General features: G+C 41.1%; 1 protein-coding gene across 3 annotated transcripts; it reads right to left on the reverse strand.

Moving 5' to 3' along the window:
* Nucleotides 1-19: 19 nt before the first annotated feature.
* Nucleotides 20-27,160, reverse strand: dedd1 (death effector domain-containing 1). 3 transcript variants are annotated; one of them, XM_061775658.1, is made up of 7 exons: nucleotides 27,057-27,160; nucleotides 26,699-26,736; nucleotides 20,837-21,331; nucleotides 19,357-19,485; nucleotides 16,632-16,757; nucleotides 4,728-4,817; nucleotides 20-2,831 (listed from the first exon to the last, which is right to left on the reverse strand). In XM_061775658.1, the coding sequence occupies exons 3-7, from the start codon at nucleotides 21,294-21,296 to the stop codon at nucleotides 2,434-2,436; spliced, it is 1,203 nt and encodes a 400-aa protein (XP_061631642.1). In that variant the 5' UTR covers nucleotides 21,297-21,331; nucleotides 26,699-26,736; nucleotides 27,057-27,160; the 3' UTR covers nucleotides 20-2,433. The 3 variants fall into 3 exon arrangements, with proteins under 3 accessions (XP_061631642.1, XP_061631641.1, XP_061631643.1); XM_061775657.1 differs by having other exon boundaries at nucleotides 26,861-27,133; XM_061775659.1 differs by lacking the exon at nucleotides 4,728-4,817 and having other exon boundaries at nucleotides 26,861-27,129.
* Between the last annotated feature and the right edge of the window lie 291 nt (nucleotides 27,161-27,451).

Genomic DNA, 27,451 nt, shown 5'->3' on the forward strand with positions numbered 1-27,451 from the left:
CAGCAAGTTAAACGTCAAGTCCAAGTCAATCAAATTAAAGTTTATTGCAGTTGTTTATTTTCACCTCCCCTCTCAAAAAGATACACAAATAAATCATTCGAGTTGTACAAATTCTAGGTCACAATGGTGGAATTTTTTTAAAAATGATTTATCTTGGTCAAAATTCTTTTACAACTCAAAAACCTGGCATTTGAAAAGGCGCGTGTATACCTTTTTATATCCTCAGCAGCCTTGTTCCTGTTTTTGTAATCTGCCTGGTGAGCCTACAGTATTGTGCTGTTTAAACAAGTGGAAACAATAGTATAAGACCATTTCTTGAAGCCAAATTTGCCTTAATTTGTTATTTAAGTTTATGTTTTAGATTAAGTGATATTGTTCAGCAATATCTGCATTTGCACATTCATATATTACTTGGTTATTTTATTTGACATTCATGCTCTGATTAAAAAAAAAAAATCATAAATTACTCAGTGCTTGAGTACCGTAGTTCCCCCCCCCCCCAGAGTAGTTTCTTACTCGTAAGTAATTTGGAGGATTACTTTTACTTGTCATACAGTATTATTCTTAAGCAACAGTACTCTTACTTGAGTACAATATTACTACTCAATTACTCTTTTTGGTATTCGCAGAATCACAGCAGGACCCTGTCTCTATTCCCCCTGCGCTATAGCTGGGTATTACTCTATGGCTTTTTAAACTTTTAATAAGACCACACGTAAACAGCTTTAGGGCAATCACACCTTTATTTTATTTTCTTTAGTATTCACCCATAATATATTGGTTTCCTAATATAGTTAACCACAAAATAATTGACACTTTTTTTTTTTTTTTTTTTTTTTTAAACACAAAGTTCAAAGTATTTTATCATTTACTAAAGAAACAAACCAAAAGCTCTTTTTTTCGGGGCCTGCAGAGTACAGCCCTTCAGACCAGCCCAGTGTACTTTTTGTAGTGGTTTTTATATAAGAGCAAGGGGGCTTATTGATCGTCTTTTTCGAGTGAAGTCCTGGCATTAGTTCCAGCAGGGTGACCAGACAGCACTCCGTCAAAGACACTCAATTGGGGATGATTGCAGCCCGGATGTGCGCGCTTTGGATTTTGATCTCCCGAACATCCCTTGTATTGACCGACACTGTTATGTCCTGTACCAGTTTTACTTGCTGAGGGAAGCACTAGAAGCCACACACACATCCACACATCTTGAATTATCATCCCGGCTGCTGTGATGACTTGTCCACAGTCTGCTGAAGCTGGAAGCTAATCACTGATGTCATCTACTGCTGACCACTGACCAGAGCAATCACAAACTGCAAGGTTATCTTCTTAGGACAATCCGGGATTCGTCTGCTTATCTTAAGAGGGCACTTTGTGTGGGAGAGGTTCACCAAAGATCACTATTTGCCTTCTCTACTTGCCTCGGTTTTCCACTTCGAACATATTATAGTACACGTTGACAAAATTTCACCTGTGAGGAAACTGAGGACAGCATGCAAACAGAGTGCTACAGCAAATTAGAGACTATGGATAGTTACGCTGAGCAGAGCTAAGGACGAGCTTCTCAAGCGTCAAAAAGCAAATACAATTGTTTTTTTCTATTTATCTCGATTTTCTACAGTAGGGAGACAAACCTCAGCCGTAAGGAGACTTTGGGTAACAAGAAAGCAAAGTGGAGACTGGAGTATGACACCGCAACGTCCAGAGATAAAGTCCAACAGTTAGGATGCAAAAATAACTTTTTCCCCCATTATAGTGGCCTTGGTTTTTCTGCTTCTAATTCTACAAATTTTACCCGAAAGGTGACTGTAGACCGTACGAAAACTGAGTGCTATAGCATAATGGAGACTGTGATGTAGGCAACCTGAGCTAAGGGCAAAGTTCTCCAGAGTTGGGTCCCGAAGATTTCTTGTGCTAGCATCAGTTTTCCACTTCAAAAGTATTACAATTAAAAAGACAAATTGAGAAATGAAATGAGACTGCGACGCAAGGAAACAAGAGCGAAATTCTCCAGAGACCGGGCAATCAATATTTTTCTTCGTCACAAACGTGAATAACAAAAATGTCTTGCTTATGAATTTGTTAGGACTTTCACCCTCTTGACAAACATTTTGAATTAATAAGTAGCACATGTGAAACACCAACTGAATTTGTTTAAATTATGACATATTTATGTGGGGCTTACCACCGTGTTCTCTGTTGGTCCAGCTCTGCCTCGTCCCAACATGTCATCTTTCATTCTGCTGTCCCATAAAGTAGCACCTTGACGTGAATTCAAACATAACTCAAAAGTATTCATTGTCTCAACTAAAAATCCAAGGTTCAAGGCATGCCATAAACGAGCGGTGCTTGCTGCCATTCTGTGGCCACTTGAGGTATTAAACGAAAGAAAAAAACCTACCAAGTGCAATCTCATAGCATTAAGTCCACCTACATCCCTCAGTGATTGTTTTTGTGCCCACCAGTAGATGACAACAGCATACTTCCGGCCCTCAAGACCCGCCGGCCTTCCTCGTAGTCATCCTGGTCCACACTGATGAGTAGCCGGACGCCCTCGGAGCCGGCCGCCACCCTCAGAGATTCGGTGATGAAGACCCCCTTGAGGGCCTCCAGCAGCGCCCCGCTCAGGTAGTCTACCCAGAAGGCTTCCAAGTTAGCCAGCTCGGTGAACTTGATGTCGCACATGATGGCGCCCAGGTCTCGGGCGTGCAGCAGCGAGTCGGCCTGGCTGAAGAGCTCAAACTGGCGCTCCAGAGGCTGCCGTTTATCCGATGACACGCCGTTACGCAGCGCAGACTCGTGCTCCAGGTATTCGGCCCGGACCCTCAGGCGGACATCTGAGAGTGGGTGATGGTGGGAGAGTACACATCCAGTGATAGGGATAGCATAGGGAAGGGAATAGGGGGAGGGGGGAAAACATGGAAAGGGGGAAATGTTAGGATTAGAAAACAAGGGGGAAGAAAAATAGGGAAAACAGTCAAAAATGTCATACTAATGGAGATTTTACACTGCACGGTACCAGCTTGGCTTGGCTCAGCTTTTCTCACAATGTATGAAGACCAGACCCTGCGAAAAACACACCGTATCACCATGCTACCAAAAAACAACTATGGAGAATTATGTGACTGGGCAAAGGAGACATTTGAGCCAGAGGCCTTCGTTTGCAACATGCTGGTCTTTTAATGACTCAGAGAGCTTGAGAGAAGTCTGCAGGCTCGAGGCCATTTTGTATTTGGGCTCCACTATTCTGGAAGGCCCTACACGCGTACATTAGAGCTGCTACCTCAGAAGACATTTTTAAATCGCGACTTAAAACTTATTTTTACACTTTGACCTTTAGTCAAAGTACACGTAGGCCTGTTTTACTGCCGCTTCTCCTGCTCGCAGATGGGGCTAAGTGGCGATGACAGAGTCTGAGGCTATTGCTTTATGGATTCTGCACCGACCAACCGGGACAAGATCTGACGTGGACCACTTCTCCCAAGATGTTGGTGAGGAGGATTCTGCTTTGACCGACCAAGCTAGGTCTTGAGGTAGAACCACTTCCATCTCTTTAAATTCTCTTATGCGGTCTTAACATTGTACAGCACTTGCTCGATTGGGGGGTTTAGATCAGGTGATGTTGTCCATCTTTGTCAACCGTGGGCCTATGAAGCCATTTGAGACTCTTTTGTGATTAAGGGGTATACAAATAAACCTGATTTGACTTTAGCCACGAGGACACCTATGGCAGAAAAAAACTAACAAAAAACAGGCTGCTGCAGAAAAATAGTTACCGTGGCATAAGACACAGACACTGTGTTTATTTTGGGCATTTCCATAGACTCTTTCACAGCCGTCATTAAACTGGCACATCTCAGTCATAAAGAGACAGGACCCAGAACTTTTCCGGTTGCGCATTCACTCAAAACACAGAAAAGCTCCCATTGGAGCTTGGACAATAAAATCTAAGAATTGCTTTCAACAGAACAGGATGGGTGAAGTGAGCATTATAAATTGTAAATTGAATAGTTTATTTCAGAGTAAAATGAGTAGTTTAACCGCATAAATTTCAATTTAAAAAAAAAAAAGCTGGAGCGTTCTAAAACCTTTGAACGGCAGTGTACAATATAATGTGCACTACTTGTGGGGCAGGTAACAATTGATTTCAACACAACGGGGTGGGAGAAGTGAGTGTTAAATTTAACATCCTGTGGTTCGCATCCATACGCAACCCCGGCTGGCTCCCGCAAATTGTACCTGATTTTCAAAGTGGGTAAGCGTCAAGAGAGAGCAGAGCCAAGTAGGTAACGTGCAGTGAAAAACTGATGCCTTAATTGATGAATCACACACCACCAATCACATAAAAGGGACTGAAGAGCAGTTTCTCAAAAAGGAGCTTGTGGCCGAGTAAGGCGAGCACTAACTGGACTGGAACGTACACATTGTCATTCTTGATTGAGCTTTTGCTAAAAGCAGCACAAACGTTGCCAAGAACCCCCAAAAAATGATGCTCAGGTAGAGAAAAGTGGCCATTTTAGTGAATTGGGAATGATAAATACCGCTGCCATGGAACCGGTTGACTTGTACATTGTGTCAGCTGCACATTCAGCAAAATTCCCAATGGAAGCTGTGACGCCCAGGAAGTCTGTGCTTTATTTTTTGGTTCCGGCTCAAGTGTTAAACGATGAATTTGCTGTAACAGGATTGGCGGTCATGCAACAGCACAGCGAGGAAGATCAGAGGATACATACTGTACTGAGCACGAGCACCGCTGAGAGAGCGTCCCCCCGTGTCACTATTCCAGAACTGGGAAGTGGAAACCGGCTGCTTGACGACTTTGGCTGCAACAGAAACTCATCTAGCCCCCTCAAAAGCTCTCTTTAGTGTGGAACAACAGTACTGATGGAATCTTTTTCCACCAGAATCATAACTCATGAATATGCCATCCTCTACACTTATTACAGTGAAAAATTTTACAACATATTCAAATGCTTGGGAGGAGAAACATCTTTAATTGAGTCCAGTTAATCATTCTTCTCCTATTGAAAGTTCAAAGTCAACACAAGTGGTATTTGTCTGCATTGGGCTGCAGGGAGCTGTAGTGGGGCCAAGTTTGCAAAATGCCAACATTAGAAAGGCAAATGTTCAATTAAGGCATTGATTCTCGCATCTCATAACATTTGCTAAAGAGCAACGTGTTTTAACGAGAGCTTTAGCTCGACTGACGGGGGGGGGAACAAATTCAGTGTGCTCACAGTGTAATTAATCAGAATGCGGGTAGGATGTTTCCTACAAAACATGACAGGAACTTTGCATTGAGATACATTCAGTTACATAGTTTTCATACTGCATTTTCAGTATTCATTACCATTTGATCTGGTTAAGGTTTACCGTTGTGAAGGATTGGAGGCACAGGTAGCAACAAATGTTAAAACTACCTACGAGCGATTTTAAATGAGTTGTTACACAAACTAAACATCACGTTTACAGGTAAAATAGTCATAAAAACAATAAGAAGGAAGTGTTTTACCGTAAGTGCCACCCCTAAGGATGTGAGGGTTTTAGGAAGACCTGGATAAAATGTTGTTAGGACAAAAGAATGTTATAAAAGAGTGCACCCACTTTCAAAGTGATTCATTTAATGTCTACTTGAACACACCATAGAAGACAACATCATGAAAACCTATGGATGCATTATGAGGTTAACACTAAAATGCACAGTACAATGGAACCTCTAAAGTCAAACACAATCCATTCCAGGACGGTGTCGACCACTTTTGCCATTGGAATTAAGGGCCATTCCACCGAATCGGTGCCATTTGCTTGTTGTAACTCTAAATCTGGTAATACATGCACATATTGAAATGATATCAAATTGTCTATTGGCCTATATCTCTGGCAACTTTCAACAAATACAAGAAATATAGCCCCATTGCATTTATGCTAATAAAATGTTGACACTAAGCACAATAAAGTGATTCAACAAGAACTTGTACCTATAAAAATAATTATAAATTCTCATTTTTGGAAGCATGGCTGGACAAATGCCATTTTCCAGTGTTCAAGGTAGTTTTACCTTATCTTTTAAATTGTATTTATGAAATATGCAACCAAATTTATGGGCAGGACGCCGCTTAATTTATATTAAAAAAAATAAAATAAAATAAAAATAAAAAAAAAAAAAAAAGGTATTTTTACAGTTTATCATGCAATTGTACATTTTATTTCCTGGGAACACAGATGGCACCGATTTGGTTTGATGACCCATAATCAATTGTAGAGTCAAACTGTCATTAAACAAAACCAAATGTTTTAAGTAACGTTTTAAAAATGTAATTCAAGTGTTGATTAATTGCTGCGTCAACTTTATCGGTCACATTTAAGTGTAAAAATAACTCAATCACTGTCAATAGCAAAACATGGGGGAAAAAATATCTTTGACACTTAACGCACGTCAACACAGGCGTACTTCACAGAAGTTCCATTCTAACAGCTGCTCTTTATAAATAAGCAAAATACAAAAAGAGCAAAAACAAAGAAAAAGCAGAATGTACGCAGAGTTAAAGATCTTTGAAATTTAAAATTTAAAGAGCTGCCCCCCACATTTTGAAATTTGTGCAACGGCAGGGAAATTGACTTTAAAGGTTCCTCTGAATATGTAATAGAATGATTTACTAGGACACAACATCAGTGTTGCTTTAGATATTTTAAACACCATAGTACTCACTAGCAGATCTGACACACACATTTGTGAATGCCATTTGGTAAAAAGAGGTTTTTACGTTATTGGCACATAAGATATCTTCCACCCTTCACTTCTTGGGAGCATATGCAGAGAAAGCCTAGTTTACTGATTCACAGTGACAAGATGGCGACCATGTGGACATCAAAGAAAAATTATGAATAAAGAAATGTTAAGGGTTCCACTTTTGGCTCGTTACACCAGATCGCTTTATACTTCATACATAGAGGACATTTTCAGTTCAAGTACCCATTTACAAGGAGTCGCTTGGCCCGCAGAACATCAACTTAATCGATCCTCATTTCTGCTCAATGACTGACCAAGAGAGTCAAAAGACAAAAAGAAACTCTCTGCGTCCTGCTTTGCGCAGTTTTGAGCATTAAGCGTTCTCCCTCTGACTGTGTGTGAGGATACAGTTTTGTTGGTCTGTTTAGAACTGCGAACACAGAAAGGAGAGAGAGACAGAGACAAGTGGGTTGGACATGTGTCGACTGGGTGGTTTTGTAGCACAATAATCAGGCATTAAACATTAATGCTCTTATATTGGATGGCATTGGACAGGCGTACCTAAGGTTGGCACCTAAGACAATGGGTGATGTTAGAGACAACGTCCATTTGAAGGAGTCATGGCAGTCACAAGCACAATTTAGCATCACAAAAACATACAAATGGGAGGAAAAAGTATGTGAACCCTTTGGAATTTCTTACATTTCTGCATAAATTGGTTGTGGTCTGATCCTCATCTAAATCACAAGAATTAACAAACAGTCTGATTCAACTATTATCACACAAACAGTTGTGTTTTCATATTTTTATTGAAAATAAGCATTCACAGGATAGGGAGGAAAAAGTAACTGAACCTCTCGGCTGCAGGTTCTCCACAACCTAATTCATAGTCAGGTGTGAGCCTACCTGGAGTCCAATCCACAAAATTTGTGGCCTAAAGCTGCTAAACACACACCAGTTTACAATTGTCTCGTCAAGCATTGCCTGATGTTTACCATGCCTTGCTCAAAAGAGCTCTTAGAAGACCTACGGTTAAGAATTTTTTTACTAAGCTGGAAAAGGTAAAAGTAGCCCTCAAGGTTTTGATGTTCATCAGTCCATGGTTAGACAAATTGTCTTTAAATGGAAAGTTCAGGACTGTTCCTTCTCTTCCAAGAAGTGGCCCTCCTGAAAAGATGACTCCAAGAGCACAGCGCACAATGAGGTTACAAAAAACACTGTCAGCTGTAGACTTCCAGATATCACTGGCACATGCCAACATCTCTGTTGACATGAATAACATTGAATATTAATGGGTTGATGGGAAAACACAAAGGAGGAAGTCATTACAGTCTAAAACAAACATTGTTGCATGTTTGAAGTTTGCTAAAGAGCACTGGGATGTTCCACAGTACTACAATATTTTGTGGACTGGTGAAACTAAAGTTGAATTTTCTGGGAGGAGCTCACAATGCCACCTGTGGAAGAAAATTGCCACAGCACACCAACATCAAAACCTTATCCCAACTGTGACGATTGGTGGAGGGGGCATCATGGCATGGTGCTTTGCTACCTCAAGGCCTGGGCGGCTTGCTATCATCAATGGTCCAACAGTTAAAACTCAAGAGGATTGGTGTCGCAACAAGACCATGATCCAAAAAACACAAGCAAACCAAGAATAGAATGGCTAAAGAAGAAAATACATGTTCTGCATTGGCCCAGTCAGAGTCCTGACCTCAACCTGATCGAGATGCTGTGGCATGACCTCAAGAGAGCTATTCACACCAGACATCCCAGGAATCTTGCTTAACAACAGCAGTTCCGTAAAGACTAATGGTCCAAAATCCATCCTGATCTGCAACTATAAAAATGTTTACTTGCTGCCAAGCGAAGGGTCAACCAGTTATTAAATCCAAGGGCTCACTTAATCTAGTCACTGATGATGTGTAGCGGTACAGTCACCTGATTTAGGTGCAGGCAGCGTGTGTACAGTTCACACTCCGTGACGGTGTGAATGTGAGTCTGAGTCAACCCTGAACAGAATAAGCGGTGCAGAGAACGGATGGATGGCTCACTTACTTTTTTCTCCCTGTGCTGTGAATGTGTACATGTTATGAAAACGATTGTTTGTGTGGCGTTAGTTTAAGCAGACTTTTTATTGTTGTGATTGAGATGAAGATCAGACTACATTTTATGACCAATTATGCAGAAATTTTAAAAATTCCAAAGGGTTCACATACTTTAACCTTCGAGTGTACAATCGAGCAGGAGAAGTCTTTTCCGAGACCAGCGAATTTAAGGCCAGATAGTTGTTGGATAATTCTCCGAACTTCCTGCTGGCGTAAAGGTTAAACAGTTTAATTGACATTCTTTGATATTACAGTCCTCACTAAATAACACCTATCAAAAGAATAACTACAGCTTAATTAGAAAATTGGACTTCTAATTAAGATGTAGTTCAGGTCAGAAAGCAACATAATAGAGGTACCTTGTAGTTGAACATTAATGGCTAGTTTTATCCAATTAAAAAAATTATCCAATTTAAAAAAAAAAAAAATGTTTTCACGACATCCCTAATCTATATCCATGTTTGTCGTCTTGTCTGCATCAATTTAGAATTAAGATATAGACTGCGGTGAGTGTTATTCAGATTTACAAAACTATATACTTTGACTTGCCGTTTGGATATCAGATGCAGCCTTTGTAGGCAGCAAATTGACCCAAACTACTTACTGGTTTCCGCCCTGTAGTATCAGTCTATTACACTTTCATTCAATAGCTTGAATTCAAAACATTACTTTGGTTAGCTGAAAGGAAATGAGTTCCTTTCAAATACCGTATTCCCTAAAATAGTGACCGCCACTCTAATAAAACCCATGTCTAAATGAAACTCTCTCAAAAATGGACAACTATTTTTAACTCGTCACGAAATGAAAAAGCTGGTAATTACCTTAGTTCTCAGACACAATCGTTCAGCACATTTTAACGCAGTTGCTCATGAAAACAGGAGCACATACCAAGGCACGCAAACAGTCTCTAAGATTGTGTTCCTGGCAGCTATTACTATTTAAAGACGCTGTAAAGTGAAAATAAATGTCATCTAAATTTGACACACCAGAGAGAAGTGGCATTAACAACCGTGCCCAATTTGAATGATTAAAAAAAAAAAATTGTCAAGTATATAAAATGAGGTTTCAAAATGTTATCGTCAATCAAATGCTGTGAGCGTGTCCGCTCAATGCACTGAAACAATACCCTGTTCAACTGCTAATTCAAGAACCATTTCTACTATTTGAAAAATGGAGAATATTTTATCTTTTTTCTTATGCCTAAACATCCCTACCTGTTTAAGCCGTAAAGGTATGTGTCCGCATAAAGCTTCCGGTGGCTGGAATGTACCCCAACCAGGTCGTCGCAGGGCTTTCCACGGCGCAACGATAGGCCCTAGCCACCAGCTAGCTTGTAAGCTAACTGGGGTTTCTCTTGGCTGGCGGCCAAGCAGTAGGCTTGTCCGCGGAGGAGATCGCTTCCTTGCTTAGGAATATAAATAAATACAAAGAGCTGTTCTGTTGTAGCATCCAGGGTAGATGCATTTTATGGGTGTAGGCGTCACTAGGTAGCTAACTGCAAGCTGCAGTGGTAGAAATGGGCCAACAATAACCAGGTAACTCACAAACGAACAAACTGATGCAAACGAAGGTTCTTATGTACCCCTTTAATAGAGGGGAGTCATGCCAGATGCTCAAGTGTGTCACTGGGCGCCGTTTCAGCCACACCAAATATATATATAAATATAAAAAAGAAAATTGGAAAACTGAAATGGTGAAACACAGTTTAATGCTCTATCTTCACAAATGAGTACTACAAAATTCTTAGTCTTTGTATGTTTTCAGCAATTATCTTCAAAGACAAGATTTTTATTTAGAAACAAATCTCTGAATTCACTTTACAGGGTCTTTAATTAAAAAAGCATTACAATTAAAGGCTCAGCCCTCAAACATCTTAAGGCTTCTTTATACCCGCACGGGCAGTGACCACGCTGACGTCACTGCGGCTGTCCCGCACGTAGTTTGCCTTTATACTCGAGCGCAACCCGCGCACGTAGTTTTGAAAATGTACTGCAGTTCACCTCCAAGTTGGGGGTGGCGCTACGGCTGGTAGTGGCTAGGACTCCACAGAGTGGAGTTTCCTCTGCATTTTATGGCCAATTCCGGTGGACGTTTTTACTTTCCTTTCAGTAACAAGGAACAAAGCAACAATGGCGACCCTGGAATAGTGTCTGCTAGAACAAATGGACCTAGATGACCAGATGATATGTTTAATTATGGTGCAAAATCGATCGAGAAGGCGGCGGCGTAGATGGTATGTAGAACCAAGGCGCATACTGAGTATGTCATCACAGCATGTGACTAAAATGGACCAATCATGAGAGATGATCTCCGCGGCGTTCTACGTTCAGCATCAATTTTTGCCGTGTGCGCGTCAAGCTGCGCAGAGGGGCCGCGCGGGCCAATTCGTCGGTCACGTGATGCAATGCGGGTGTTGTCGGCCGCGTGAGCGAGGGAGTATAAAGAGGCCTTTAGTAGATAGTAGATTCCTGTTGTCTTCTGCAGTTGAGTAAATACAGTGGGTATGGAAAGCATTTTAAATTTTTCACTCTTTGTTATATTGAAGCCATTTGCTAAAATAATTCAAGGCTCCCCCCCGCCACCCCCTCAATGTACACACAGCACCCCATATTGACAGAAAAAAAACGAATTGTTGACATTTTTGCAGATTAAAAAAGAAAAACTGAAATATCACACAGCAATAAGTATTCAGACCCTTTGCTCAGTATGTAGTAGAAGCACCCTTTTGAGCTAATACAGCCATGAGTCATTTTGGGAATGATTCAACAAGTTTTTCACACCTGGATTTGGGGATCCTCTGCCATTCCTCCTTGCAGATCCTCTCCAGTTGGTGGGCAGCCATTTTCAGGTCTTTCCAGAGATGCTCAATTGGGTTTTAGTCAGGGGGGAGAAAATGTCTTTCTAGCAAATGGCTGCAATACAACAGTGAACAATTTAAGGAGGTCTGAATACTTTCCTTACCCACTGTAAATACCTCTAGCCACGATGCGAGGAAATACTGTGTGTGTACAAGGTGTGTTGACTACTCAGTTTAATAAGAAACCTACTAGTAGGAAGGAATTCCATAATCTACTAATTACATGTGAATAATAAAATGATTTTCAGAGTTTCCCTGAAAACTAAAGGGTTGGATTTATTCAAGGCTTATTGTGGACAAGCTGAAACCAACAATCAGCAGGATTAATGCGTAAAGGACATTCCAAAGCAAAAGGGGTTGGGGAATGAGCAGCTATGTCATGACAAACAAGCGTCCCTGTGTCACCACAGAGGGAGACCCTCTTTTACCTTCGGCATGGGCCCACACTTGAGAGACCGCGCATGACTGCCATGCACATGGACTGTTTTTTGTTTTGTTTTGTTTTGTTTTGTTCCTCAGTCTGCCTCCCTGAGTCCATCATCCTTTGTGCCTCAGCACTAATGAGCCACAATCTTGAGCAAACCTGCTGGAATCAAATGCGCAGTCAAGACAGCAGCAGCAACATGTTCACAGTCATAGGATTATCACTCATGCCCTGGCAAGAAGCTTGGACCAAAACGCATCAGGCTTTTGTCATAAGATGAATATCGAGATGGGAAATGGTGGAAATTGACAAAGCAAACTTTCAGACACAGTTCAAGTCTGTGAGGTTAACGAGGAGTTAAATTCTGGTTATAGAGCAGCTTTGCAGAAAAAGGATGTTGATGATAACAGTGCTCCTTTATTTTTCTTTGAAAATATTTGGGCTATTACAGTCGGCTTGTGTGCGGATGAAGCTGAAGGAAGGTTGCATCACGAGGCGAATAAAAGAGTTGGAAGATGTTTTAACAGGAAGCTTTTTTCGTTGCGCTGAATTTTCTATTACAAAACAAAGCAGGGTACACACACAAAGATTATCTGGCCAATTTTGAGCCAGATACCCTAGCAGTCAGCAAATGTCCAATTATGTGATGTCGCTAAAGATTATCCTGTATGTTAAGTCGATGGGTGTAAAGGTAAGCACAAAAGTGCAGTTTGGTACATACCTTGGTTTTAAGGAGACTATTCATTTCACAATTGGTACAGAAAGGGGAAGCCTTCACTATGGCTCCACTTCACATTGAGAGGTCCGTGATTATTTGCAAACAATGCAAATGACCACCAAGCAAAACCCGCTGCTGTGGTGGGCCCACAACGAGAACAAGTTTCCCCCATTTGGCCAAGCTGTGCAAACGTTACCTGGCTGTTCCAAGGGCGAGCACACCTGAGCGAGAGAAGTTCTCTTTCTGGCTGGAAATACCATGACATGAAAGCGTGCGAGCCATGTCCATGCTCCTGTGTTCTAACGTGGATGTTCTCTGTGTAAGAGCTGTCCATTGTCAGAGAATACAGATTATTGCAACACATTTCCTCCTCATACTGAAAAAAATATCAATGACGTCATCAGTGACTAGTCGACATCAAGTAATTGACTCTATATTCATTGCATTAGTGTTGACTTGAAAAAAATCTGAAGTCATGCAACACCAAATATTGACTAATGACGGTTTACCATACACTAAAATAAGGTGAACATACTGTTGTGTGGGGCAGAGGGTCTCTCACAATTTCAAACATCTTTTTGTGTGTACCATACTTCAGGGAGTCACTAGAGCCTTTAACACGCACTGTGATGATTGGAATGATTGTGCTGGTCCTTGTTTGGTAATGCCCCCGTTTTTTTACCCCGTCTGTCTACAACAAATATTGATGAGCTGCTTGTCAGGTTGGTAGGAATCCATTTGGGAGCTCTTGTTAACATTAATAAGTCAGCCATGACTTACATTTATTAAAAAGCCACGTTTTTAGCTTTGCAGCTTGTTGACTCCAAAATGAAAAATCTGTCCAAAGAGTGTGGCACGAGCTCCATATCTTTACTTTTTTGATGGTGACAAAAGTGAGCAGGAGGCAACCTACCGCTATGATCGACTGCGGCGGCTGAACATGGAAGAAAAGGTGAAGGGGGAAAGAGTGGGATGAAGAGCAGACATTAAATACAGTGCTGTGAAAAAGTATTGGCCCCCTTCTTAAATTCTTATATTTTTGCATAGTTTCCCCACTTTAATGTTTAAGATCATCAAACAAACATAAATAGCAGACAAATGTAACCCGAGTGAACTTAAAATGCTATTTTTAAATGATTATTTCATTGATTAAGAAAATAAAAAAGTCAATTATTTAAGGTTACCTGGCCCTGTGTGAAAAAGTAATGGCCCCCCTAAACCGAATAACTGGTTGGGCCAGCCTCTGCAGCAACAACTGAAATCAAGCGTTTTCTATAACTTGCAATTATTCTGTCACATCTCTGTGGAGATATTTTGGCTCACTCTTCCTTGTAGAATTGTTTAAATTCAGCAAAAATGGAGGGCTTTCGAGAATGAACAGCCTTTTTAAGGACATGCCACTGCATTTCAATCGGAGTCAAGTCTGGACTTTGACTAGGCCACGCCAAAACCTTCATTTTGTTCAGAAGTTGTCTTGCTGGTGTGTTTTGATCATTATCCTGCCGCAGAAGCCAAGTGCGCTTCAGCTTGAGGTCACAAACTGATGGCTGAACATTCTCCTTCAGGATTTTCTGTCAAAGAGCAGAATTCAAGGTTCGAATCAATCACAGCAAGCTGTCCAGGTCCTGAAGGACAAAAGTAGCCCAAGACCATGACACTACCACCAAGTTTGACTGTTGGCATGATGTTCTTTTTCTGAATTGCTGTGCTACATTTATGCCAGATGTAACAAGACACACGTTCCAAAAAGCTCAACTTTCATCTCGTCCGTCCATATAATATTCTCCCAAAAGTCTTGGGAATCAATCATTCAGATGATTTTTTGCAGTAAGACAAGCCTTTATGTTCTTTCTGGTCAGCAGTGGTTTTCGCCATTTTTGCCCAGTCTCTTCCTTATTGTTGTGTCATGAACACTGACCTTAACTGAGGCAAGGGAAGCCTTCAGTTCTTTAGAAGTTGTCCTGTGTTCCTTTGTGACCTCCTGGATGAGTCATTGCTATTCTCTTGCATTAATCCTTGTAGGCCATACACTCCTGGGAAGGTTCACCACTGTTCCATATTTTCTCCATGTGAGGATAATGGCTCTCCCAGTGGTTCGCTGGAATCCTAACGCTTTAGAAATGGCTTTTGTAACCCTTTCCAGACTGGTACATGTCAATTACTTTATTTCTTGACTTTTCTGGAATGTCTTTGGATCATGTCATTTTGTTGCAGCTTTTTTAGATCTTTTGTTCGACTTGATTTTGTCGGGACAGATTTTGTTTAAGTGATTTCTTGATTCGGCAGGTCTGGAGGTAATCAGGCTTGGGTATGATCAGTGAAAATTAACCAACAACTGTGATTAGCCACAATTCATTCAGGATTTCACAAGGTGGTAATTACTTTTTAACACAGGGACAGGGAGTCACTAGAGCCTTTAACACACACTGTGATGATTGGAATGATTGTGCTGGTCCTTGTTTTTTTTTTTTCCAATAAATGAAATCATTTAAAAACAGCATTTTAAGTTCAATTGGGTTATATTTTGCTGATATTTACATTTTTGTTGATGATCTTAAACAAAGTGGGGAAAATGTGCAAAAATATAGGTATTTGAGACAGGGGCCAATACTTTTTCACCGCACTGTACACGTTTAGATGAAGCCGGATAGATTCAAACTAGGGATGGGCATTGGGTTACATTTTCTTCATCGCCATGGGGAACACTCACAATCCATTAATAGTTTGTTTTTTTTATATATTACACTCTTTAAATTTTCTGAACTCCTATTTCCATGTCAGTATTGTATTACGAGGAATGAAGTAGCCCAAAAGAATTGTGCCATATTGTGGAACTGAAATGAAACAGTATGAAATTTCATATCCCAATTAGTATGACCAAACTTATCACTGTTACTCTGTATTGTCACGACGACAAAAATCACAGATAGCATACCTTCAATTTTATCACGGTTTATCTGGAAACCGTTTCATCCCTAGTGTGGAGTCCTGGTTGCACTCAACCATTGCACTACATTATCCCTCCTTTATGCTTCAACACATGATTAATCATCAACTGTTTGACGGCATCCTTAACAATCAATTAGTATGCCCATCCCTAATCCAAGTAGATTTTTGTGGAGTTAAATGACATGCAGAACAGATGATTATACTGAACTACAGGGTAAATTAACATGATAATTCAATTTTAAAATAGTATTAGTATTTCCAGTGTAGCATGGCAACACATTTGAGAGTTAGATTATATTTGTTCAAGATGTAAACGTGGATTTAGGTGCAGAGAGCTCAACTGGAAAACATACTGGAAAGGGCCCCAGGGTTTTCCTGCAGATTTTAAAGCTGGTCTTTTAGACTGGACTGGGAGCTCAAAATGGACCCTTTAGCACTGTCAAACTCTGAAGTTCATTGCAGTTTCAAGAATATTGACAGTTGGCTGGAAGAATCCCTCAACTATAACATTCAAATGATGGGTTCCATTTGAATGTTAAATCATAGTGTACATCCAAGTTTCAACCTGCTTTGGACGCATGCCAAATCATGAAGGGTTAAAAAGCAACACTTAACGAATGTGTTTAAGCGTCCTGTACCTTAGAAGCATTGTGTGTTAAAGAAATTTTGATATGCTTCATCATAGCAGCAGCAAAACAAAGTGAGGACAGAGCATGGAAAAAGCAAAAAATAAGTAAATAAATAAAGCAGGGAATTTTGTTTCCGAGAAAGTGGGTCGCATGATTTTAGGAAGCAACACATGATCATCTAGAAGAGTGGCTATTATTTGTGAAGGAACATGCTGTTCTTACTGCAGGATGCTTTCTGTGGCAGTGCTAGTGGCAGCCTTTTGGCCTTCTTAGGCTTGCGACTCCAGCCATTCCCCCTCTTCCTTCTTCGCTTCCTCATGGACGGTCCACGCACAATTGGATCAGACCCTGAGAGAGTACGAATTAAATCAGTTAACATAGTGTCATGATGAGGACAAAGGCATTGGGACCCTTAGCGACAAGTTTTCGAGATACAAGCCGCCATTCAGATGGTTTTATGCTTTGACTTGCAAGCAAAAATTTGAGATACGTACGCTCTATTGTGGCAGTGAACTCACTTCACAACAAGCAGCAGTTTGGCAGATTGCGCACAATTCTTCAAAGAAGAGGATTCAAGCTGTTTAATCACTGCCAGCCTTCCCAGTTAACATGGATATTTGACTTCTAAAGCCGTCAATGGCAATGAATGTGTTAATAACACTCCTAGTTGAACTTTACTGTCAAATTAAACAAAAAAAAATTACACATTGTGTATTAAAAAAAACAAAAACAAAAAACCTTGCCTTCAGTCCGCTGGCTTAATGTTAACACAATGGGAAATGCTATAAAAGGACAAATAGCATCGGTGTATTGCTGTTATAATCTTTAAGCAACAGATATTTCAATGCAAACAGTAGAGTAACATGACAACAGAAAATATACCAACACGCAGGAGCATATATTCTTTATACTCTGCGAATAATGACTAATACTACTGCGGATTACTGAGGAGCCGAGAAATCTCTATGTACAGTGTATTTGCATGTGTGGATTACACTGGCCCCAGGTGGCCAGGGCACACATCAGAAGGTGCGGCCCACTAAATTTAAGCAAAAAACTTTTGCTTTTTGGGATTCTATTTAATTACACTATACGTTTTTATAAATTACAATATAGTGCCCTACTTTGCTAGTTAAAAAATACATTACATTTATGTTGTGTTTTTTGGGAAGCTGGAATGAAGTAAGGGCACTTCCATTCATTTCAATGGAGAAAGATGATTTGAGATACAAGTGTTTTGAGTAACAAGCGTGGTCATAGAATTAAACTTGTATCTCAAGGCACCACTTTAGACCAAAATGCAATATGAGCTGTAATTTTAGATGTACTTGAAAACATGTCAATGTACCTGGGCTTTAACTAATGTAAGTTGCACACCTTTTTGTTTTTATTTTGCAAGTTGCCTTTGCATGCTGTTCAATTCACTTTGTTTTACTACTTACTTAAATGTGACTATGCCATAAAGCCCATATTAAATGCAAATTGTCTAATGAAAGTTACAATTGCTTTACATTTTCTTTAAAGAGCAACTTGGAGTTTGTGTAATGTACCTGGACTTGAACTGGAAGCAAAATTTAAATTATTGCAATTTGCACTACTTTGTTCTATTGGTTTTATAAAAGATGTTTGTGAAATGTATACAGTAAAAGTTCCCTACATTGACTGCAATCACCTTTGCGTTCTGATTCGTCGCTAGCATCACTGTCTGGGGCCATGCAAAGTGTGGCATTATTCTACAATATTCACTGAGCAAAATCAATATTAAAATGGCAAAAAAGTAGTATTGTATTACACTGAAGGGCCATCTTCTTCTTGCTGTTAATTACGCTGCATCTCAGTGCTGCCCAGCATGTTGCAGTACAATGTGGTACTACACTGAAGGCGTGCAACTCTATATTTGGCCTCACCTGTACACAGGTTTCATGGTATATGACTTGTTTTTCATGCATTATCAGGTGCTTACAACATTTTCTACTGGTTGAGAGAGGAATCATTCACTACAGCAGATTGACTTAGGATGGACTATTTTACTGTTGGAAGGTTTTTAATTACCGTAACATCTATGCTCATTTCTGTGGCATCTGGCGTTACTGTATGTGTTAGTACCAGGCTAGCAGACTTTTGATAGGTTAAATTATATGGTTTGGTTGAACATTTTAGTGTTTGAACATACAATTTTTGATTCCCTGTAGTTGCACAGTAAACTACAGAAGTGGCAAACAAATGAACAGCGTGAGGCGACACGGTGGACGACTGGTTAGCACATCCGCCTCACAGTTCTGAGGACCGGGGTTCAAATCCTGTGTGGAGTTTGCATCTTCTCCCCGTGCCTGTGTGTGTTTTCTCCAGGTTCTCCGGTTTCCTCCCACATCCCCAAAACATGCAGGGTAGGTTACTTGAAGACTCTAAATTGCCCGTAGGTGTGAATGTGAGTGCGAATGGTTGTTCGTTTCTATGTGCCCTGCCATTGTCTGGTGTACCCCGCCTCTCGCCCGAAGATAGCTGGGATAGGCTCCAGCACGCCCGCGACCCTAGCGGGATGGAAGATGAATGAATGAACAGCTTGAAACAAGCACACATCGCCTCTTATTTGGAGAATTGTGAGTGAGGAAATACTTTAAAATTCATGTTTTCATGAGTTTAAGTGTTTAAAGTGTGTAGGAGGGGAAAAACTATCAAAAAAAGTTTTTTTATATGGTCTCTCTACATTGTGGATGTTCACCTATCACAGGTGGGTCTAGAACATATCCCTCGTGATAAACTGGGGTTCATTGTACACACTGAATTAATGTTTGGTGTGGACTGTTGTTGCTCCTCACTTCCCCACAGAACAGTCACATAATTGCAGCATAATAACAGGTTATGATGACAATGTACTGTAAATATGCGTAGGTAAGCCTATTGGGTTCCTGGAAGGTTAATTCTACCTTTGCGGGAGAAGTCATACCTGTTCTCACACGGTACGTGAGGGAAGGAAGAGGCATTTCTGCTTGTGTATAGGAGGTCCTCAGGCCAGATGTGTATGACAACTGGCTGTGTTCTACCCCGTATTTCTTGCCAGTCCTTTCTGGAGACACTGCAATGTCATGAACATAAATGAGGATTATTACAACAGGTGGGAAAACACAGTCTGAGACAATAAATCAACACCTCCCTCAAATAAATCCATTTGACAGAATTGTTCACACACATACATTATCTAGTTAACTAGTGAGTCCATTTGGACTCTGTTGCTAATCAAAACAACAGCACCTACCCTGATGCATCTCTCAGGTAAATAGAAGTGTGGAGTTTTACCAAATGTTGACAACAATTTCCCTGTGCAGTATTAAAGATAATCTCATGCCACGTGGTGAAGGTATTTTTAATCACAACTGTGCTGTCCTTGAGAATGTCTGTCCATGTTTATGATTCAGGGTGCGATGCAACTCATTTGTTTCGCCCTGTGCAAACGCTTTTTTTGACTTAATAGTCCTTTTTATTTTGTTTTAAATGCCACTATTTTCACTTTCTAAAACTGTAATATACCCAACATTGTTTAATATTAGTTAGGGCTGGGTAGTGTTAAGAACCTCAGGATTCGATTCGATATTGATTGACTCAGTGAGTAGAAATACAAATAGAGTACTTGTTGAAACTTTAACATTTAATTCTTAAGCAATACTGTAAAAGAAAAATCTGAAAATAAAAATATGCACAACAATAATAATAAAAAAATTTGTGCATATGGATTACAAAAGTAAAAAAACATGACAGTTCTGTATGAACACTGAAAAAGTAAAGTTCATATAAAGTGAATGTAAATATCTGGTTTAAATTGTATGTGGAAGTGTACTCGACTTTGAGATGGCTTTGCGAGTCTTCCCCACATGCGCATGTACACAAGCACTCCAGTTGCATTTTTCTTAAATCAAATCTGTAAGCCATTCCCCCCGCCCCCCCCCCCCCCCCCCCCCCTCTCGCTATGACTCTGTAGGGTGCGCTCGCTTGTTATTTAGGCAGCTTAATGCAACCCTAACCACACGTTCACCCCCTGGCGGTTAGCCGATTACTGCTCGAGAAAGTGATTTATTAGATATGCAGCAGAGCCTACATTTTAAATATGGTCGACGATCATGTTAATTGAATTATGGCAGCCAAATCGTGATCATGATTAAAATTCGACTAATCATACAGCCCTAGCTGGCATGGCTGATTAATACCGCCTCACTGTAGGCCATGAGTGCGGAGGACACACACAGCATGTGAGACGGGGAATGGCTTGATTTTTCACGATTTTGAAGCGTCGTTTTATATTCATGACAAGGTTTTTACTCATTTAAATTGGCAGGATTGTTACCAGGGCATATTTTTTTTGTTATTCGCAGCAGAGCTCAGTCCCCATCCTTACTGTATTTTTGGTGGTGCTATTAGAATTAAGCACTCACCCGTTCTCCTCTTCTTGTGGGACACAAGAGGCAGAAGGTCGTGTCGGGTGAGGACTCTGAGGAGCTTCAGAAGCGGATCCAGGTTGCCTTCACTGATGTACCCTCGTCTCTCCAGTTCCAGCAGCAACTCCAGGCCATTCCTGGGCTTGCACCAGGCAACCGTGGGCTGTGGGGAGCCTCGTGACTGCAAGCGCCTCCATGCCACCAGTAGCTTGGGACTCGGGGCCTCGCCAGCGTCGGGCGGGTCTTCCTCGTTGGGTTGCACCGTCCAGCTGGCTGGGTCCAAGGGGTGAACAGAGGCGCAGGTTTCACTCACGAGGAAGGAGAGCACGTCGACGTCAGTGTCCGTCAGCTGAGAGCCGACGACTTCAAAGACCTCATGGAGGGACAGCATCCCATAAAAACTGAGGCACTCTGTTTCATCCCAGTAAAGTGACTGTTTCAGCACAGAGCCGGCCATGGCGACGTCATCCAGCCCCCTTTATACTTTATAACCTGTGTTAAGAGAATTAGGAGGGGAAATATAACAACAACAAAAACCCAACTTTATATAGACAATGCCCTGTTTGGAGCATTTGACACCAGTAGCTAGTGGTTGGTTTATGGTAAAAACCACAGTGCACAAGCTTGCCAATGGACTCAAGTAATGCATCCATTCATTTTCTACATTACCACTTACACTAGTATTTGTGGGAAATAGGGACCAAGCCCGACCGCGAATAATGAAAAACTATGAATAATTGACACCCCCCACTAATTTTTTGTTAGAAATGCCTTTAATAGTTAAATCATAAATATACCAGAAACGACGATCCCAAAACAGTTTGACATAATTTTGAAACCCCGTTTACAACCTTACCCTTAAAAATAAACGGCTTACAGATGATTTGATTTGGGAAAAATGCACCCGGAGTGCAATTGAAGACTTTCAGTAATTTCCACGAACAACCCAGGCTACAAATAGCTCCTCCCTGACGTACAGAGCTTGTCTCTCAGGCGAGATGTATATCACTTCAACATACTTCCTTGAAACCAAATCCTGTTTAGAGACACCTTAGGCAGCATCTTGTGGTAATCATCCGCGACATTGCGGTTCTTGCTTCACGGTCCCCCGACAGTGGGGCAAAAAAAGTATTTAGTCAGCCACCAATTGTGCAAGTTCTCCCACTTAAAAAGATGAGACATGCCTGTAATTTTCATCTTTGGTATACCACACCTATGAGAAACAAAATGCTGAGAAAAAGAAAGAAAATCCAGAAAATCACTGTCTGGTTTTTAAAGAATATTAGCAAATGATGGTGGAAAATAAGTATTTGGTCACTAACAAAAGTTGATCTCAATACTTTGTTATATACCCTTTGTTGGCAATGACAGAGGTCAAACGTTTTCTGTAAGTCTTCACAATGTTTTCACACACGGTTGCTGATATTTTGGCCCATTCCTTCATACAGATCTCTAGCGCAGTGATGTTTTGGGGCTGTTGCTGGGCAACTCAGACTTTCAACTCCCTCCCAAACGTTTCTACAGGGTTGAGATCTTGAGACTGGCTAGGCCACTCCAGGACCTTGAAATGCTTCTTACGAAGCCACTCCTTCGTTGCCCAGGCCGTGTGTTTGGGATAATTGTCATGCTGAAAGACCCAGCCACGTTTCATCTTCAATGCCCTTGCTGATGGAAGGAGGTTTTCACTCAAAATCTCACGATACAGGCCCCATTCATTCTTTCCTTTACACGGATCAGTCGTCCTGGTCCCTTTGCAGAAAAACAGCCCCAAAGCATGATGTTTCCACCCCCATGCTTCACAGTAGGTATGGTGTTCTTTGGATGCAACTCAGCATTCTTTTTCCTCCAGACACAACAAGTTGAGTTTTTACCAAAAAGTTCTATTTTTGTTTCATCTGACCATATGACATTCTCCCAATCCTCTTCTGGATCATCCAAATGCTCTCCAGCAAACTTCAGATGGGCCTGGACGTGTACTGGCTTAAGCAGGGGGACACATCTGGCACTGCAGGATTTGAGTGCCTGGCAGCGTAGTGTGTTACCGATGGTAGCCTTTGTTACTTTCCTCCCAGCTCTCTGCAGGTCATTCACTAGGTCCCCCCCTGTGTGGTTCTGGGATTTTTGCTCACTGTTCTTTTTCTCTCATTTTGACCCCACGGGGTGAGATCTTTCGTGGCGCCCCAGGTCTACAATTTTGTTTCTGGTGTCCTTTGACAGCTCTTTGGTCTTGGCCATAGTGGAGTTTGGAGTGTGACTGTTTGAGGTTGTGGACAGGTATTTTTTGTACTGATAACGAGTTCAAACAGGTGCCATTAATACAGGTAACGAATGGAGGACAGAGGAGCCTCTTAAAGAAGACGTTACAGGTCTGTGAGAGCCAGAAATCTTGCTTGTTTGTAGGTCACCAAATTCTTATTTTCCACCATAATTTGCTCATAAATTATTTAAAAATCAGAATGTGATTTTCTGGATTTTTCCCCCCCTCATTTTGTCTCTCCTCAGTGAGGTATACCTATGATGAAAATTACGGGCCTTATCTTTTTAAGTGGGAGAACTTTCACAATTGGTGGCTGACTAAATACTTTTTTGCCCCACTATACATTACGCATGTTACGCATATCTTTAATCTTTTATACTGTTTGTACAATATTTTTGTGTTATCCATTGCTCTTGCTCAATATATTGTGAGTTTACAGTGGGTACGGAAGGGTTTCAGACCCCCTTAAATTTTTCACTCTGTTATATTGCAGCCATTTGTTAAAATCATTTAAGTTCATTTTTTCCTTCATTAATGTACACACAGCACTCCATATTGACTGGAAAAAAAAAAAAAAAAAAAAAAAACTTAACTGTTGAAATTTTTGCTGATTATATATATCACACAGCCATAAGTATTCAGACCCTTTGCTGTGACACTCATATTTAACTCTGCTGCTGTCCATTTCTTCTGATCATCCTTGAGATGGTTCTACACCTTCATTGGAGTCCAGCTGTGTTTGATTATACTGATTAGGAAAGCCACACACTCGTCCGTCTATACAAGACCTTTCAGTTCACAGTGCATGTCAGAGCAAATGATAATTATGACGTCAAAGGAACTGCCTGAAGACCTCAGAGACAGACTTGTGGCAAGGCACAGCTCTGGCCAAGGTTACAAAAACATTTCTACGAGCACAGTGGCCTCCATAATCCTGAGATGTAAGACGTTTGGGACGATCAGAACCCCTCCTAGAGCTGGCCAGACTGAGCAATTGGTGGAGAAGACACTTGGTGAGAGAGGTAAAGAAGAACCCAAAGATCACTGTGGCTGAGCTCCAGAGATGCAGTCAGGAGATTGGAGAAAGTTCTAGAAAGTCAACCATCAATGCAGCCCTCCACCTGTCGGGGCTTTATGGCAGAGTAGCTCGACGGAAGCGTCTCCTCAGGGCAAGACATGAAAGCCCGCATGGAGTTTGCTAAAAAAAAAAAACCAGAAGGACTCCAAGATGGTGGAAAATATGATTCGCTGGTCTGATGAGACCAAGATAGAAATTAAATGTTAAAGTTTCAACTCCATGACTGTTCTTGAATGGCCCAGTAAGAGCCCTGACTAAAACCCAATTGAGCATCTCTCGAAAGACCTGAAAATGGCTGCCCACCAACGTTCACCATCCAACCTGACAGAACTGGAGAGGATCTGCAAGGAGGAATGACAGATGATCCCCAAATCCAGGTGTGAAAAACTTGTTGCATCATTCCCAAAAAGACTCATGGCTTTATTATAGCTCAAAAGCTTCTACTCAATACTGAGCAAAGGGTCTGAATACTTACGGCTAGTTAACTTTCCCTAAAATGTCCCAGTTGTTTGCATCTACAAAGAAAAAGCTGTTGGGCCACCGGCTCGCTGTGTCGTGAGCGGTGCGCCGGGTGTTACTGCAACAATGAAAATTTATCAAGTACGGAAAAAAAAGTCGCGTCCATTGTATTTATGAAACGATAAATCTGCCCTACTGTTCTTCATGTTTTATTAGACTTTACACCGATCTGATCGGCTTGATCGGTAAGGGCCAATAATTAGCATTTTATGCTGATTGGCTTTAATGTCACAATTTGTCGATCCGATCATCGGCGCCGCAAAAGACATTTACTCCGCGTCACCGTTGTATAGAGTACATTTGAATGCAAAAGCTAGTTTGTTTTAAGCCTTGTCACGTGTCTTTTGAAGTTATTTACGATCACTGGGCTTTGTCAAATCAAACTCGACTGGATACATTCGTTACCACGGCTACGATAACAACAATGGATCGTGTGTGTGTATCGTGTTGGTCAAAAAAGAACAAATGGGGGAAAACGTGTGGTGGTGGTGGTGGTCACCGGTGCGCGGGAGAAGACGTTCGTTCAAGGACTGCTTGAGGTATGTTCACGTACTCTTAATACTCACAAGCAGCCAACAAAACGTTATGTAGCCTCGCAAGCCTTGCAAGCACCAATGGTTGTACGTAAACAGGTTCGAAGGTTTCGGTGTGTGTGAAGTAATTTAATTACAATAAAGTAATTTAATTAGAGTAAGTTAGCACCCATTATTTCTGTCACGTTGTAATGTTGGTTTGACCTGACGAGAGAATATTTTTGAAGATACTCAGTATAGAGTACACAAGTATATACAGTAAATGAAGCCAAAAAAAAAAAAGGTGACAGACCAAAGAAAAAAAAAAAAGCCACACTTTCGTTAGTACTCATAATTAAAAGAGACACTCCGCATCCCGCAGCATTATCGATATGTTAGTAAAGTAGACTAACGTTAAGCTCATTTATTTGCGTCATGTTAACTTCTGTCTCCCGGGTGACGGCGTCATAATGGGCAGAGAGAAAGGTCTGTGTTAGAACGAATGGGTGCTCGCCTTGCATTTCACTATGAAATGGTGCCACACTTTTTCGCCTTTTGCCTTTTTCCTCTCTCTCTTCTCAATTCAGCGTCGCATTTTACAACCACTGTCTGCCCGCACATCAATCGAATGCTTCACTTCCGTGTACACGCGTCGGTGACATAAGCACGTTGTGTCACATACGCCACTGCCTGCTTCCGTCTTCGCAACCCTCTCCGCAGTAAACCCGATTTGCAGTTTTGCTCTAATATGTTTTATTGATGCGCAAAATGCAAATTGTGACCTGCAAACTGCGATGCGAGACTGCTTAATTGGAGCCTTGCACACACATAGATAAGCAATGTTGTGTGTCAGCGGACGCTCATTCGCAAAACTTTTTGCGTCGCTCATTATTTTTGTGCATCAGGGATGCGGGATGCACATCAAACGAGATCCCTGAGCTAGTAAAAGATTCCACAGAGAAGGGGGAAAAAAAAAACGTCAATAGGGGAATTTGTGAATATTGACCTGCGAATACGCATGGAATTACTGTATATCGCAAAAAGCTTATCAATCTCTAGCTGGGTATGTAGCTGTACCTTAGGTTGAGCAGCTAGCCACCACCATCTGATCAGCGGTTTAACTTCCTAAAAGAATTAACTGTACAACTCAATTGAAAAAAATAAATATTTTGGACGGGGAAGCTAAAATAAACAACTGAGATAATGCTTGCACCCTCTTACAACTATAGATGCGGCTGAGTTCAGAATTAACCAATCACATTAGATTGTCAGTAGTCAGTACACACCTGCCACCATTTAAAGTGTCTGATTAACCCCAAATATAGCAAAGCTGTTTCCTGATATTTGTTGTCGTAGCATCTTGCAGAACAAGTCATGGTCTGCAGAGAGCGGTAGTAAACCGACTAGCAAAAATTGCGACATCAGCCAATGCTTAAAAAAAAAAAAAAAAGTCATAAAATAAAATTTTAAAAAGTAACAAAAATACACCTTACCGGAATTCCCAGCGTTGACAAATGACACCAAATGTCACCTGTGAGTGACACAAAAACATTCACATGAATAAATTTTTGACTGTCGTACGTTTTCTCACTCGTACACCAGAAATGACTAACAACTCAACATTTATCGAGTACATATCTCAATGTTATGCTTACAGAGCGTAGCTTGAGTTCCACTTGCACGGGATAATGATACTGGTGAAAGCTAGCGTCGCGCTGAACGCGACTTCATTAGAAGGAGCTTGATGCGATAAGTTAAAGGTTTATGGCTCACGGAGCTGTATACATTAAACTGCCATTACGTTTAAAAGGCGATATTTACGTAGACAGTGGAGCAAAACAACTAACCAACCTGGTTATATGCCTGCCAACTTCCTGGACGAACACTAACGTTAAGAAACTGGCCAATCACAGCTCGAGTTATCGTGAGACCCGTCGCATCTATTCGCTGGTTTAGTGTCAGCTTTTTTTTCACTGTCTCCCAACAGTTAAGGCGGGGAGAGGAAGCGGTAGCTGATCTCGGGTCGGTTATTGAAATAGGTTTTTTCCGCCGGAGAGGCGTGCTCAGAGACCTCGCAACAATGTTGCTGATCTGGTATCAGATTTTTATTCATCGTCTTGTCAAAGTACAAAAATGAGGGTCTAACAAACAGCTGATCTCAAGTCGGTTATTTGAACTATGCTTAAGATGAGACGAAGATGAGTTTTATTTCATGTCTCCCTTACAGTAAATCCAAAGAAAAACGC

Source organism: Phyllopteryx taeniolatus, chromosome 6 (genome assembly GCF_024500385.1).
Source record: "Phyllopteryx taeniolatus isolate TA_2022b chromosome 6, UOR_Ptae_1.2, whole genome shotgun sequence".
In the NCBI taxonomy this organism is placed as follows: domain Eukaryota; kingdom Metazoa; phylum Chordata; class Actinopteri; order Syngnathiformes; family Syngnathidae; genus Phyllopteryx; species Phyllopteryx taeniolatus.